Here is an 18,037-nt window from a genome sequence, read left to right on the forward strand (position 1 = left end):
TGTGACATTTACTAGTATTCCCATGTAAGGGCCTAATACATTTTGTAATTTATATGTTATGACATATAATAAAAAAAATGTGGCATGTCATTATATTCAGTGTCATTACTCACAAATTACTTGAAATTTTTATTTTGTGTTTTTAGTATTGTTATTTTTAAAAAATAATCCAGTGTACCTTTTATCATTGGAAAGAACTTTAGCAGACTGTAATATAGGTGAAAATTGACATAATGATTGGACATAGTTTACATAGGGTGTGTTCATAATTAAAATGCTACATAAACCAGATGAGCAATATCAGGCTCATTTAGGCCTCTTGTTTTCAAATAGAGGGAGAAATCACACACACACACACACACCGATTGTTTTACAGTTGTAGAATAAACCCAGGAATATGCTCACAGCTGTCAAATATTTGTACATGCATTTGCAAGGAAGTAATTGTTGAAAAAATTAAATATTGATGATCTCTCTTTCAGAGTTGGTCTAAATTTTGATGCTATTGTGGAGCAGCTGCAAGTAACTGGAAGGCTTCAAATTATTCTTCTTTTTTCAATGGAAGTGCCTTTTCCACATATTTCCAAGGCAACTATTTCATTTGTTGAAAGGTAATATTACACTTTGAATCATATCAATTGTTTTTCAGGTGTTTATGTTTAGATTCTTTGAGAACTATCATTTTAGGACAATTAAATAAGCAGAGATTAATTTTCTGGCATGTTTGATTGATTGTACCTAAAACGAGATCCAGTTTGCAATCTTGCTTTGAATATCTTGCATATATAACACAAAGGCAAGAATCTGTTTGGTACTTAGTAGAAGTGCAAACAAGAACTTGTTTATGAATACAAGACTGACTGGCATGGTTAAGATTTAAGATGATTTTGTTACCTCTCTAAACAAGGTACTGAAAGGCAATACAATTTTTCACCATGGCAACCAAATTACTTCCGATACTCATCAGACATATACATATTTAATTAATGAATATCCATCATTTCCTTTTAAGCCATTCATCCATTAATAATTTGGTATTTCTTTTATGAATCCAGCTTATTTCTGAAATTAAATTTGGCATGCAGTTGAATTTCAATACTACATGTATCTTGCTTACTTCAGTAGTTAGCATTTTTGTCAGTATTTGAAGGAGATATAGTTCATGCATGTCAAATTACAATGAAATTTGTGGCATTGATTATTTGTTATTTTCTGCCCACATAGAATCATAACTACTGTTGTTTTTCTGCAAGTTATTCTCCAGAATTTGCATGATAATTGTAAAATAGAGAAATCCAGAACATTTCCAATGGCATGCCGCTGCAAATCCCCAAACTGTTTACTGCATAATCAAACCTCCCCTCTCATGCTCACCCAACCCCAGGTGCTGCAGGCAGTACTTCAGGGCTCATACTGCAGTAGTAAACATGTGTGTGTAGAAAAATAGATAGTTATGATGCATCTTCAGAATATGACTGCTTTTATGATGTTTGGTATAAAAAAAAATTATTTGGAAAATGTCAGTGTGGTTGAAATATGTCTAAATTTGACCTTTTACCCTCTCCCAGAGACCTCAGGGGTGGGAGCTAAGGGTAACACCTTTTTTGCACGGACAACTTAGCTTCAAAGTTTCATTAATTTCCACCAGCAGTATAGAAGGAGTGTGGTAGTCAATGGATATATGTTCAGAAAAATGGAGGGTATCACAGTAGTCCTGACACTTTTGAAATGTGCATATCAACAGTTTGGATAAGTGCATGTAATTAAGGTCCTCTCATTATACAGTGTACATAGAGCATAATACCTGTTCACTTAAAGGTATATGCTTTATAATTGATCAAGGCCCAGGTTCAAAAATCTCATGAGTGCAATGAATTAGTGAGTTTATTTTTTATGCAAGTGAATTGTCAGACATAAATACTTTCCACATGCTGTTGTTCTGTTTCTTTACATACTTTGTGAGAAATATGTAATTACACCTTGCTGTTTCATAGTAGGAACTTAAAATAGTTTTGCATCAACCATAAAATAACAAAACATGAATGAACCATTATGTCAGAATGATGAAGCATCAAAGTGATTGCATTGTGATGTCATATATTTACATTTTACTATTGTAGCAAAAAAAAACCATCCTTAAATAAGCCCCTCCAACATCTATGAGAAAATCAATGACTGCTGTTGTAATTGTGAACTTCAGAATGTATAGGGTTACATAGAAATAATGTGAGAAGTGCCAGAAAGTTTGTTATGGCCATGCATTGAGATGTGGTACTCTTATTGTAGTCACGATCTGTCCATCCATCTGTATGTTCATCCCTCTATCAGTTCACACTTCTTGTTATCAGCCTAGCTTTGCAACCTTTACACATAACTGAATGCCATTTGGTAGGTGAATTGCCCATTTACATGTAGATTTGTCTTTTAAAGGTTTCATCTTTTCAAGTCCAATCTGAGAGAGTTATTGTCCATTTCCATCAGCTCTCATTTCCATTACAATAAATCCTTGTAACCAGCATAGCTCAGGAACTACTCAGATATTTTGATGCAATATGACATGTACATTGCCTCATAGCCTGTGCCTGTGATGTTTTTTTTTTCTCTTGTCCACTCCATTTTGGAGAGACCTTTTTCCTTTGACAGTTACCATCATATCTAATGTGGCTTGTTTGCATTATAGCCCCAGAACCCTTCAGCATATTCTGATGCAGTTTGATATGAACATTGTCTCACAGACTTGCATGAACCTTCCATGGTTTTAGTCTCATTCCTAAGAGTTATGGACCCCTGATTCATGTCCATTTTGACTTTTGTTTTCTGCAAGATAAATTCACCAAAATACGTCATATGTTGGATTTCAACCAGATTTTGCAAGTGGTTTCAGATTGGTGGCATTTTCAGTTTTCCACATGATTTATTGGGGGTTATGACTTCTGATTGCCCATCTTTCTCACTTTGGTTTCAGCAGAACAACTTTACTAAGCTTTGTTGCATTTCAGCCCAATTTGGTATTTAGTTTTATATGGATGAGACTGTAAATGAGTTTAACTTAAAACATTTCACATTATTATTAAAAAGGGTTATGCCCCTGATTGTTCATACTCATAACTTTGCTCTCTGCAGCATATCTTTGCTGAGAATTATTGCGTTTTGGCCAAACTAATTATGTACTTTTATATTTAGCTAGATTTTCAGTAGTCCATGTTATTATTTGCAAGAGTTATGGATCCTGAATGCCTGTCTTCTCCAAACTTTGGTTTTCTGACAGGAGTTCTTCTATACAAGACCTATGGAGCAATTTGTAGAGAGCAAGGCCATTGCATTGTACCCATTCTTCTGGACATAGTCTTTCATCTGTAATAAAGTATTTTTTCTGTGTTTAAAGAAAGTCGTACATCTGATCAGTTTTTTTCAATAATGGGCAACAGTCAGTGGCCAACACTAGAAAAAATAATACTGTGCTTTTTTCCATACAGGATAAAGTCACCAATTAATTGGTATACAATTTTCATGGTGTCTTTGATTTTGAGGCACTTTTTACCTTTATGATACACTGTCCTGGACTAAAGTGGCTCTTGCAACACCAGTAATATTTTAATGGAAAAGTATAGCGTGTTGACCACCTTTTTCTGATTCAAACAGAGTTGGTTTTCAAAGATGAACCACTGAATGAAAATTAAATCTTGTCATATTTACAGTATCAAGAAAGGAATTCATATAGGACTTAAAGGTTCCAATGCATCTTCAAGAACTATCTCAGAAAAAAGATGAGTTTCTTGTCACCTATTATGCTTTTGCAGATGTGGACAGAGAAGCAGTTTTAATTAAAATGTTTACAGTTCTTATTTTGGAAATATGTAGCATACATACTGAGATATTATGTGATTAAAATGCATGCTGAGGCTCCAGATATTTCCAAGAACATTGAATCTATTAGAGCTAAATATGAAGACAAGGTATTATGCTGGTAATAATGAGGCAGTCTGTTTCATTAAAGTTAAATTGTTGCTGATGGGTGTGTTCAGTTACTTAGCATTTGAGGTTAGCATTTTTATTCTTTACACCAGTCTGTGTCATTCTAAACTGCCCAAAGAACTTTGATAGAGGGTTTAAAAATAAAAAGGCCTGTCATAACTCTAAATGATAACACTAATCTTGACCAACCATTTAGTCCCTGGATATAGTATGAACCTTTTTACTGAGCAAATATATTATCCAATACAATTTCATGACTAGCAGTTTATTCCTAAATGAAGCTTCACTTTCATAGATGCAGTTTTAGAGATTTGTAACTAAAGTTGGTTTTCATTTGCAGGCCAGATATTTGGTTCAATGTAAGGATGCTGAAAGCTCTTCAGATTATGGAAGTACCTTTAGTCAAGAGCTGGATCTACATTAATGTCATGGAGGGGCTTACAAAGGGTAAGTAATATTTGATGAGAGTGTCTAGCAGAAATGTGCAACATTTTCCCAATGAATTTATTCAAAGAATAATTTGCACAAAATTACCAAAAATCCATTTAGCATTTATTAGACATCTCCTACTCACAAGACACATTTTATGAGTTATGAAAATGCAATTTTAAACGAGCACACATAGCATAATCATACATTTATTGCATTTACACAGATGTAGGTTATAGGCTTGCAGGAGAAATTACTGAAATTCACCAACCTTACACATGAAAGAAAATAAAGATTCATTGGACTCACAAATTTGACCCATTGTTATTTTATTTGAGACAGGCACACAAGATAATGGTAACACAAGGTTGATTCATTAAGGACAAAGTATACTACGATGATAATTTGGTTGCATGCAAACAGCACAAGAACAATGTTTAAGCACTCAGTATAATTGGGTGTTGGGAATACAGTAATACCTCGAACATTTGCGAGGTTAGGTTCCAGAACCAGTCGCGGATCAGGAGGAATCGCGAATGTTTGGTACGAGTCACTAAAAATGCTAATAAATGCTTATTTCCTGGGTTTAAACCCTAAATATGACCCAAACCATGCTCCCAAAGCACTTTAATTTCATTTAAAAGTTAGTTTAATACATTACCCTTAAAAAGAGAAATAAATGGTTGATGTAAAAATAGAGTACAGTATCGCCTAATGGGTATTTGCCACACTGGTGCATTTACAGTACGGTACATGTATACTAATATTACCCCTATACTATATCATTGCCTGCTGTTTTCTTTAGCACTCACAGTAAGGTAAACTTAATGACTGATGTTTTCTTTGTCATTGTCAGGAAGGTAAACTTCATATGTCACAGAAGTCGTATAACAAAGGTACAATTGAATAAAATAAAGAAAACATGTACGTAGAAGGTACCAATGAAAATTTCGCGAATCCGTGAATTCGCGAATCCAGAAACGCGAATGCACGAGGTATTACTATATAGTTTTTAGGGATACTGTAAATAATAATAATAATAATAATAATAATAATAATAATTATTTTTGTAATTAGAAAGTACTATACATTTAATTACATTTGCATTCCAGTTAAACTATACAGAATGAGATGATCTAGTTATTGATAGTCATGACATCATTGTTGACTGTTTTTCAGCATATATTTAGAACCATATATTGCTAAGTTGTGCTGTCATGTTGTGGGAAAGACACCTCATGTGATTGGCACACAAAGTATCCAGTAATGTCAGACATATTGCTTAGTTCTGACGGAATTTGGCCCATTATTTGTTGTTCCACATAATATGTGACTAGTAGAATACCTGGGCCCATGTTCTCAAAAACATTTAGAGCATAAAACTCAAACGTCTGCAGACTTTGAAGATTTGTAACTAAGATAAGGTAAGAATTCGTTATTTCAGACTACATAGTCCATACATCTAAATTAAAATATAGATATAAAGTAAAAACAAAAACATTGTAAACATAAAAGAACATATATATCATACGTACAAGTATACAGACACGTCTGCACAATTAACTGCACCATCTGCTAATAATTTGAGAATTTAAATGAATGTCATAATTCCAGAGAGATTTCAATATACAGTTCTTACTACTAGATAGTCTTGTCATCATTGAGAATACATACTTTCTCATTACTTCATCAAAACTGAATACATTATAATTTAAAAACATGTTGGAGGCTTTTGTTCCATCTAGGAAGACTTAATAGAAAATGAAGACTATTATTATAACCAGTAACTAGTTTTCTTTTCATACATTCACTAAAGTTTGTCCACAGAGGAGCGCAATACATAGTGCAGCAATAAGGTTTGAATAATCTAATATTGATATTCACTAAACAATTCTTAAATGTTCGTATAAGCATGTTTGTTCGAGTACACAAAAATCAATAATGTCTCATCATATCTTAATTATCTGACCAATTGGATTTCATGATATGACCCAAATACGTATAACTGTTGATGTAGGTAAGAGCATTGCCGTTAAGATGCACAGGGGGAGGAAATGGTAATTGGAAAGAAGTTGGCTGAAAGAACATGCATACTGATTTTTTTTGTATTATAGATGATATCATTCTCAAATGTGTATTGTTCATATATCTTTAATAATTTACTTAAACCCGTGATAGAAGGACTTATCAGTGACATATCATAAGCAAAACTAAAATTGTTAAGAAGCAACACATTTGGTGGCAGACATAACCCCATGTAACACTGACCCAGCTTATGATTTAACTCATATATATATATATATATATATATATATATATATATATATATATATATATATATATATATATATATATATATATATATATAATATCTTAAATAACATAGGGGAAAGAATATCCCCCTGCCTCACCCCATTGGTGGTGAACAATTCTTAAAATTTTTTATAAGTATGTTTGTTCGAGTTTGATAATGTCTCATCATATCTTCGTTATCTAAGTACACTAATTAGAATCAATTATAATCTAAAAAGTTTATTCATCAATCTTAACTTAAGTTACACTTCATGTACATATAGTGCAAGTTTTACATCAGACTAGGGGTGAGTTTCAGCTTGAGTTTTGTGCTAAAAATCTTTGATGAATATGTGACCTGGTCTCTAAATTGATTTTAAAATTCCCATTAGTGATACTAATTGTTGGAACGTTTTTAGTAAATTGACTTTTTGTAGCATGTGATTCTTAAGAGTCTGCCTAATAACTAGGAAAAACCTCTCAAGACTAAAGTCCTGTACAACCAAATTATATGTTTGGTTTTGAGGGGCTTTATTGTTTTACTAAGACTGTTTATTCTTATATGTAATCAGGTAACCCCTCACATACAATTACAGCACTCCTTTGACAGCTTTTGTACCATGAAGTCCAAAACATAGACCATGGCAAGTGGTTTCAGCACACATCACATTGTGTATTACATTGCTGTGTTTTGCATGTAAATGTGGATACATTCTAATATTTCTGTATATTCAGAATAAAACAATATTCTTATTTAAAAAAGAGAGACATTTATCTAGGGACACAACAACATCAAAACTCAGTTTTCATTTTTTATATTGTATATTTCAAGATGTGATTACATTGCAAGGTATTGCAAAATATCTGCTCATCCTTGAGCAAACCTTGTTATGCCAGTTCTTTGGTTTTAAATTCAGTATAAACTTAGGAATTTGCTTTGTATCTGTAAAACAAAGCTTTTCATGCACTAATATGCCTTTTGCCTTTTTGATTTGCTTTAATTACGTTACGTGTACTTAGAGTGTTCTCAGTATTCAATTATTCAATTGAAATAAGTTTACTTAACACATAGCCATGACCACTAGCTCTTACATTTGTTGGATTTGAATTCCTTAACTTTTTTTTATTCTATCCATTTTACCCATTTACTTGATTTGAGTAACATGATAATACAATTCAGATCAACTTTTAATTGGTTGTAGAAATGCAACCATCACTTTTGTAAGCAGATCAAAACACAGTAGGCACTTAATTTGGTTCTTATGGAAATGTTTGTGGATAACCCTCTGTTTATCAGTAACACTTTTCATGTTTGAATACAAGAGGGAATATCACATTTATGATGATTACACTGAAACTGAATTAAAAAATACAGCTAAAAAACAAATTTCACTTGGCACAACTTAGTTAGCTGGTGTTCATTGTTTAAAGTATTGCCACATGTAGGCATTACTGACATTTTAATTAATCGTACTCATTTCATATATAGTTATTTACAGTGGACTGAGATTTTTCATGATGAAAATTGAATAAAATGTATCAAATCATTTGCAAATATTGTGAATTTCATGATGCTGATTAAAATTTCCAGACGCTAACCTTGTTTTCAGCTGTAAAACAATCAATTTATCAAGGTTTCATTTACCAGTTTTGATATCGATTTTATTCACATTTAACAAACAGCTAGTGGCCAGTTGGGTGGGGGGACATTTTCTATGGGGAAATAAAGGGATCCATGCCTGCCTCTTCATTATATATAAGGTGGTCTGTGAGTTATGCAGGCATGCTATTGCAAGAGAGTGGCCAGCCAATTCTTAAAAATTATATCTGTCTTAAATAGGGTTTTATTTTCATTGCACCCATATATATTTGTATGTTGGATTTTCTAATGCTCAGCACAGCTTTAGGCTGTTTAAGATCATTGATATGTTACATGCTCTAATTAAGTTTCTGTATTATTGGGTTCATTTAGTGTGAAATTAACATTTGGAACCAGACATTTTCTTTGGTTTTCAGAGTAGAGGGATTTCTTTTTACTGGAATAAAATTTATTAAATTAAAAAAGCAAAAAATCAGAAGCAGGGGATTTAGGTTTACTGAGGTTTAGATCTTAAAAGGTTTCTCAATGATTGAATATCATCCATTTATTTTTGTCTTCATTTGAACTCGGAGTTTTAGATAACTCTTAATTTATTGCATTTAAAATGGGATGGAAAAGAAAACAATTTGAGTCAAACTTCACTTGTTTGTAGATATAAAGGTAACAGATTTTAAGTCTGTATGAATGTTTAGAAAAAGACCATGTGCATAAAATTCAATCCACAAAATATAAACTCTAGAAACAGATGCAGGGCCCTTTTATTCCAGCAGATTGAAGCAAAACTTTGCTTTGAACTACCATATTGCTGTACAGTTGAACTAATTAATTGACTTAGATCAGAATTTTTAAAAGTGATTACAATGAAATAGATAGCATGTGAAATATGAACCATTAAATAAATTGCTTGTGCAGTGTGAACCATTAAAATTGGACAGTAGCTGGGTGGGTATAGTAGTGTCTAAACACTGCACAGTCATGCTACTGCACAATCATGCTTTTATACCCCCCCCCCTCAGTGCTACCAACAGATTTTCATTTTTTTTTCTCACTTGCACAAGGTCAAAGCCAGAGGTTTGTTTAGTTTGGACATTTGCAGAGGAAATTTGCCCTGGATTATGGAGCATTTTGGCATCATCACTGGAATTTTTGTCTTTAGATGGCAGGGTTTTTTAAGAGACAAAATTTCACAACTTTAGTGGTATCATATGAATGGATAAGTGTATATTTAATTATGATAGGGATTTAAGAAATTGTTCTTAAATACAATAACTAACAGTTTTATCAGTAATCATGTTTTGTCAGTTCTTAAACATGTATTTTCATTGTACATGTTTACAGGTGAAGAAGATATGAAATAAATAGCATCATCATCAACATCCCTATCAGTATAAATGTGATGGATAAATTAATAAAGTATCTTATTTTCTTGTTAGTGTTCTTGACTTTGTTTATCTAATATCTGCAATATCTGTTCCATTTACTTTTCTCTGGATCATTTTTTTATTATTTTCAATTTTTCTTTCTTACGTTAATAACTATAATTATATAGATTTATTAAAAATTTGTTCAATATACTGGGTGTCACAAATAAACATTTATATAATAGACAATTAAATAATCAAGCACGACACACTGACACTCGTATTTAAATTTTAGCTCTACTGATCATAGACCATAAGAGCTTAGGGGACGGCCACATGTTTCCATCATCCATCATCCAACATCTATTGGCCCATTAACACAAGTTTGTTGTCAGAGCTCCTTGTGAACTTTTTGAGGATTCCCATGAAACTTTACATACACGCATTCCAAGGTCTAGTTGATCAAAAATATAAATGGTTGGTCATTCATCCTGTATGGTCATCAGAGCAACCATCTTGAAAATCTTACTATTGCTACTTCTTATATATGGATGGTTATATCACTATGGTGTTTTTATTAAAAGACTTTGATGTCTAGTTGATCCTAATTGAAAATGGTGCCAATCTGACATCCATTATGGCCAACATGACAGCCAACCACTCAAACCTATAAATGGTTGTTTCAACACTAAACAGTTTAAAATAAGAAATTGTCTTTTCTTGCATTTCACGAAATTCTGTTTAGACAGTAGTATGTCAATCTTTTCAAGAGTCTTGTTATTTTTTCCAATTAATTATGGGCACAAATTTTATGTTGCTAATATGCTAAAATTAAAGATTTGCTGGCATATAATGTCAATAAACTTCTAAAAATTTGAGGCTGGAAATGTCTTGCTTCTTTTTCTGGAAATGCCACAAGCCACATTACCTCATTATTTCATGGCTCAATAGAGGAGAAGATTACCCATTAAAGTTTTTGCCGCAAGGGTGCTGTAGGCAATCAGTATTTTATTATGCTACTTTGCCACAGTAAAAAGCTACAGTGAATTCCTGTATTTAGCTCACCTACACACAAGTGCATGAGAGCATATATGTTACCCCTGGGGGCATAGTTATTGTGTTTGGTGTAGACATTAACAATTGTAGAATTTGTGTTTTATCAGTTTCTGAGGCAGTTGCATATTCAGTTATTAAACTTTATATGTGTATATGTGCATACATCTTGATGATTCCTATACCACAATACCTAAAGAAGGTCACTGTGTTGTAGTTTTTGCAATCTATTAATCACATTGTAAAATTCAACAAATAATTTAATTCTCTAAGTTATTAAATAAAATTAAAGAGGAACTAACAGTTTTGTGACTCAAATCCCAAATAATGTTAAAGTTTTATCACAGATCTGAAAGCAGAGAGTATTCCAAAGGAATTTCAGTCTTGAATATGCTGATACACCAGTGTTCTTGAATGTTCAGACCTACCAGTAGTCTTGCTTTTTCTTAATGATATAATCCAGAATGTATTAAATGAACTCACAACAATTCCAAAACAGTGTTTTAGTCCATAAGTCAATGAGTACTTTGTAATTCCAAAAAATAATTGAAATAAGTAAATCCTTTCAAATTATAACTGAATACAACTAAAATTAATTCAACAAAAACTGATATTAAGATAGGAACAAAGAATTGTTTAGTTCTTCTTTCATATATACAGAACATCACCTGTCTTGTGACACAACAATATGTCCTGGACTAAGGTTATTTCCAATGGAATTTTCCATCAAATTCTTAGACAAAGCCAGATCTGTTTGCTTAGATTTTAGCAAATAACTTAACAAACATAAGGTGAACTAAGATTTTTCCAAGGGAAAAACCGATGTCCTGAACTCAGATCCAAGTAAATATGTATTTACAAATGATCATTATCTTAAAATATCATCTACAATCATGGACAAAAATGAGCTATGTAATTTTTTGTTTACAGATAGATCATTACAATCTTTAATCATGGATAAAAATAAAAAATACAATACAGATATCATCATCATCATCATTGGCGACTCGGTCTCGAAAGACCATGCGAATAGCGCCCTTGGGGTGTTGCCTGTCTCTGTTGGCAACGTCTGCTGTGGCTGTGCAGGCCTATACGTGAGTGACAGTCCCTACTGCAGTTGGTGCAGACATACTGGGAAGTCTGCATTACTGTGGTTGCTGTTGCGTTCTTCTTTCTCTTACGTTTCTCTGCCACCAACTGGCCTCTCCTCGCATCAGCGACTGATATGCCATTGTTTACCATCAGTCTCCAGGTGCCTCGGTCCTCAGCCAGCTCTTCCCAGCCATTGGGTGAAATGTTGCATGCCTTCATGTCCCTCTTGCACACATCTTTGAAACGGAGTGAGGGGCGTCCAACTCTTCTCATGCCAGTGGCCAGCTGTCCATATAAGATGTCCTTTGGCAGCCTTCCATCCTCCATGCGTCAGACGTGACCCAGCCATCGAAGGCGGCGTTTAATTAGCAGGGAGTACATGCTGGGGGTACTTGCACGCTGCAGGATCTCGCTGTGTGGAACATGGTCTTGCCAGCTGATTTTCAGGATGCGTTTTAGGCACCGTATATGGAAGGAGTTGAGCCGGCGTTCTTGCCTCATGTAGGTACTCCACGTCTCACTTCCATATAGAAGGGTGCTGAGAACGCAGGCCTGGTAGACTCGGACCTTGGTGTGCTCTGTCAGCGCGTTGTTTTCCCAAACCCTCTTTGTTAATCGAGCCATGATGGTGTTTGCCTTTCCAAGCCTTCTGTCCAGCTCCATATCAATCGAGAGAGTGTTGCTGATGGTTGACCCTAGGTAGGTAAAGTTGTTGACTGCTTCCAGGGTGACACCGTTGATTTTGATTGAAGGGGCAATGGTGGTATCTTGCACGCTGACATTTGTTTTTTCCAAGCTGATTGTGAGACCAAAGTGCGTGCAGGCAACAGCAAAACGGTCTCCCAGTCTCTGGAGGGCTTCCTCGGTGTGGGCCACAAGAGCTGCGTCATCTGCAAAAAGCATCTCCCTGATGAGCACAGCTCTCACTTTGGTCTTTGAGCGCAGTCGTGCCAGGTTGAACAGGCTCCCATCAGACCTGGTGTGTAGATATATGCCATCCGTGGACGTGTCGAAGGCGTAGGACAGGAGCAGGGAGAAGAAGATCCCAAAAAGTGTTGGTGCCAGCACGCAGCCCTGCTTCACACCACTGTTAATTGGGAAGGAAGTTGAGGATGATCCATCATACAGGACTGTTCCTTTCATATCTGCATGGAAAGAGATTATCATGCTGAGGAGTTTTGGGGGGCAACCGATCTTACTCAGAAGTTCAAAAAGGCCCTTCCTGCTGACCAAGTCAAAGGCCTTGGTGAGGTCGATGAACATCATGTAGAGTGGTTGACCTTGCTCTCTGCTCTTCTCTTGGAGTTGTCGTAGGGAGAAGATCATGTCTGTCGTCGACCTGCCTGCTCTGAAGCCGCACTGTGATTCCGGGTACACACGGTCTGCCAGCAACTGCAGCCTGTTGAGTATGATGCGGGCGTACACTTTACCAACAATACTCAAGAGCGAGATCCCTCTGTAATTATTACAGTCACTGCGGTCGCCCTTGTTTTTGTAAAGGGTCACAATTGTGGCATCACGCATGTCTTGGGGGACTGCTCCTTCCTCCCAGCAGCGGCAAAGTAGCTCGTGCAGTGGTTTAATCAATGCTGGTTTTCCACGTTTGATAGCTTCGGGCGGGATGCTGTCACTACCTGGTGCTTTGTCGTTTGGAAGGCAGTCGATTGCTTTGCTGAGCTCCTCTAAGGTTGGCACTTTGTCGAGCTCTTCCATGGTGGGCAGATTCTTTATGCTGCTGAGGGCTGCATCAGTGACTGACGTTTCTCTGGAGTATAGTTCTGAGTAGTGCTCCACCCATCTGGCCATCTGTTGCCCACGGTCTGTGATCTTCTCTCCCGTTAGGGATTTCAGGGGAGTGACCCCTTTCACTGTAGGGCCTAGAGCCTTCTTGATGCCACTGTACATGCCTTGGATGTGTCCGGACTTGGCACTGCGCTGGATCCCTTCACACAGTTGTTGCCAGTACTCGTTCGCACACTGTCTAGCAATGCGTTGGGTGTTACTTCGGGCACTTCTGAGAGCAGCAAGCGTCCGTTCATTAGGGCATTTTTTGTAAGCTATGAAGGCTTTTCGTTTCTCCTCGATTTGTGGTTCCATCCTTGATAGGTGTGCATTGAACCAGTCCTGGCTGGGTCGTTCCTTCTTGCCAAACGTTGACATAGCTGTACTGTAGATGGCACCCTTCATGGCGTTCCACTTGGCTGTAGCGTCATACTCAGGCAGGTCCTGGAGAGCCTTGTTCAGGGCAGACACATACTCCTCCACCTTTGCAGGGACTGACATCTGTGCAGTGTTTATGCGAGGACATCCTTTTGGTTTTGTGCGGTGTAGCACGTGTGGCTGTAGTCGCACTCTGCTGCTCACAAGGGCATGGTCAGAGTCACAGTCTGCATTGTGGTAGGTTCTGGTGGAGAGGACGCTGTTAAGGGCAGAGCGCCTGGTGATGACCAAGTCAAGTTGGTGCCAGTGATGAGATCTGGGGTGTTTCCATGACACTTTGTGTTGTGGCTTACACTTGAAGAAGGTGTTTGTGATGCGCAGGCCATGGTAGGTGCATAGCTCCAGCAGTCTCTGGCCGTTTTCATTGGTCTTTCCAGTGCCATGATATCCGAGGCAGGTAGGCCAGGACTCGTGGTCCGCACCTACTCTGGCATTAAAGTTGCCGAGGAGGAATAGTGGTTCATTTTTGGGGCATCCTTTGATCTGTTCGTCCAGCTGCCCATAGAACTGATCCTTCATGTCTTCTGATGACGTGAGGGTTGGGGCGTAGACACTGATGATGTTGACAGGACCTGAAGTAGTGGTGAGGCGGATGGACAAGAGACGCTCAGTGCCCCCTGTTGGAGGTTCAACCGAGGCCAGGAGATTGTTTTTGATGGCAAAGCCCACTCCGTCCTGACGGGGCTCCTCAGGTTCTCGACCCTTCCAGAAGAAGGTGTAGTTTTCCTCTCTGAGGGAGCCACTAGAGGCGAGCCTGGTTTCCTGGAGGGCAGCTATGCTGATATTTAGTCTGGTGAGTTCTCTATCGATGATGGCCGTCTTTCTGGTGTCGTCCACTTCTCTGAGGTCGTCGGAGATGCCTGTACACATGGTGCGCACATTCCAGCATTACAGATATACAGATCAATATATTTATGTTCAGGTCTGTCTCTGGGACACTATTGGTCCTACAGACATGAAAATAGATACATTCTTGTGTCCTGTTGAATACAACACGACCATTCCAAATCAGATCATGATGACATACTTTTAAGATCCTTTGATCATATTTACTCTTTACATTTAGTTCAGCTTCTAGAACGGTTGCTTGTAGTCATGAGATCTGATACACCAATATACCAAAAGTACGCCGCTGGCCAATGTTTATGCCAATGAGATCATGTACAGTTTGAAATTTTACATTTGGTTTTTGGACACTGTTGCTTTTTCTGTAATGAGAATGGATATTTGCACGCATCTTAAGGAGCACTACACTTTGATATCGAAAACTGATCACTGTAGTCTACTCCTCCTGCTCCATTAATAATACACACCTTTTATGTTTCAGATAGTTTCTGTGACAGTGTTGCTTTCACAATTGTACAGCTTACTACATGATTTATTCTTGAGGCATACTAACACCTGCACACCAAATATGGGTCACCATCAGACTTCATTAATAATATACATATCTGAGTTTCATGAACACTGCTTTTTATTGTCATTAAATTTGATACCTGCATGCATCCTAAAAAGTAATACAAAACAATATCCAAAGTACGTCACTGGAACGTCCATGTTTCCACTTCAGGAATTTTGTACACCTTTGATATTGAGTTAATTTCATGGACCTTTCTATTTATATAGTCTTCAGACTGGATTTGAGCATGTGTCCTAAGAAGTGCTGCATCACCGTATCAAAGAAGTATATTCTGTCTGAATAAGTATGTGAAAGCAAGCTTCTGACAACTTCTTTCATTGTTTTAGTACATTTTAGAACCATATTGTCTATAATTATTTTATTCACCTTATAACTATTATTTTTACATGTGAACAAAATATATTTTGGTGAAAATTACTATCCCCATACTGTTTTGTGGGGATATTGTGATACTTCCATCAGTGTGTCCGTAACTCAGTTTCCTTCAGAACCATTAAGTGGAAATTAACCAAATTTGGTATGTCGATTACCCATGCATGAGGTGTATGATTTATGGGGGTTGCACATATGAAGGTATACATGGATACAGGACCACCCCTGTGACCTAGTGGTTAGAGCAGAGGTGGGCAAACTTTCCGGTGCAAGTGCCGCATACACAAATTTACACCTTGTCGCGGGCCTTTAATTCATTAAGTAAAATAATTAGCATTGAAAATAGCAAAAACAAAAGGTTTTTCTAAATAACATCATAATTAATTTTCAGTTGTTAATATGTTGTTAATATTTGAAAATTTAAACTTCAAAAGAAGCATATTTATTTGATAAACAGTAACATAAACAGAGTCAGTGCGAATAATGACTTGTTCCTAGGCCGCATGAAAACCCTGCGGGAATGGTTATGTCATCATGCTACATGTCTGTGCCATGATGCCTCAGTGCTAGACATCACTTTAAACTGCCACACTGGAGACATCGTAGTGATACGACTGGAAAATTGATAAAGCTACATTAAAAATCTAAAACACACACACGTACGCACGCATGCACGCACACGCACACACACATACATCCCTGCTCCCAAGGATGGGTTCGTAAGTTAGATAGGCAAAATTTACAGTGACATTCAAATGTCCTGACACAGATGTCAAAGGAACATATAATACTACCCTTCTCCATCTATATGAAATACTCCATCTCTTTGCATTTAGGTCAGTTCTCAGGCATTGCTGGACCCAGATTCATGCAACATGGTGTTTAGATGCATCTTAGTGAGTGAAACACTTTCATACAAATGTACATTTAATTGCAGAGTTACACATTTCTGGTTGATTGTTATTTTAACAAATCTTTGGGATATAGTTGGAGGTGTGGCGGAGGGAAAACATGTAATAAAAGGCATAGGAATTTGCCATGACAGTTGCTCTAGTTTTATTTTTGAACTCATTCTTAAAATTGGTATTATTACCAGTAGTTTTTACCTTCTTAAGTATTAATTTTTGAGTATTTGCAACTTTTCAGCTACTTAAATACAAACATTCGCATTTGCTTTGTAAATATAATGTCATCAAAGAAATCCAGATTCATTTGTTATTGTCATATCTTTTGAATGCCTTGTTTATTTTTTTTACAGCATTAGTTGATCCTGGAAGGATTGAGGTTCCCATAGCAACTGTTGGAGCCATATTAGCAGACAGACCAGGGTATTCTAGACAGAAAAATCCTCTTGGTACATTAATTTCTCTTTAAATTGGGCATTTTTTTTATATATCACATCTCTGTAATTATCTGGCAATATATTCAAAGTATTCTAAGAGAGACAGATCTTTCTTATAGTGATAGTTAGGCATCAATACAATGTAATGTTCCATTGGCCTATTGATTTGCCAGTTAAATTACAGCTTTCATATTTCTGCAAGTGAAAAACATTAGTCAGAACATACAGTATTATTAAGTAATAGTAACTCTCCCGAACATAAAATGCAATGGCTTTATTGAAGAGACTACTATAAATATATGTTCTGGGAATTTGCAAAGATCACCAAAACATTAACTTTTATCAGTACCTTTCAGATCTCAGTTATTTTGGAGACACATGTTGAAGGAAACAGAACCTAAGCACCAAGAGAAAACCATGATGGTGATTCAGAATAATTAGTTTGCAGATGTTTAAGAACCTGTTTCAGCAACATAAACTTACTGCTATCAGTGACCAATTTGAAAGTGTGAGGTGGCTGATTTTGTACTGCTAGTGAATGACAAGACATGCAGCATGTGATTACATAAGCTGCATCAACCTTAAGGTTCTGTGCTAAATTTTTTAATGTCATCTATCTTCTCCATGAATTGCTGTATTTAAAATGAACTTAGATATATTTCAGTATGTCTAAAGTTTGTCCCCTGATATTACTTAGTTTCCTTTCTTGCCTGCTCATGTAGAAAATGACATGATTGGTTCACCAGATGCTTTTAAATATGAATTATTATGCTGGATATATGTATGTATATACCAGAAAATTTGAAACTTGCTCTTAGACATATGTAATTAGCAATTTTAGTTACAGAAGATGCAGGTGAACACTTTGGAACAGAACCATT

The 18,037-nt window shown here is 36.2% G+C and overlaps 1 protein-coding gene across 3 annotated transcripts in view; it reads left to right on the plus strand.

Moving 5' to 3' along the window:
• Positions 1-18,037, plus strand: part of LOC149804462 (extended synaptotagmin-1-like) — a 201,036-nt gene that overhangs the window by 84,206 nt on the left and 98,793 nt on the right. For all 3 annotated transcript variants that reach the window (XM_089940669.1, XM_089940671.1, XM_089940670.1), the window contains exons 4-6: positions 483-611; positions 4,316-4,422; positions 17,073-17,168. In XM_089940669.1, coding sequence (XP_089796795.1) covers positions 483-611; positions 4,316-4,422; positions 17,073-17,168 — 332 coding nt within the window. The remainder of the gene's footprint in view (positions 1-482; positions 612-4,315; positions 4,423-17,072; positions 17,169-18,037) is intronic.

The sequence above is a fragment of the Sinohyriopsis cumingii genome, chromosome 2 (assembly GCF_028554795.1).
Source record: "Sinohyriopsis cumingii isolate HCF-2022 chromosome 2, ASM2855479v2, whole genome shotgun sequence".
NCBI classification, from domain to species: Eukaryota; Metazoa; Mollusca; class Bivalvia; order Unionida; family Unionidae; genus Sinohyriopsis; species Sinohyriopsis cumingii.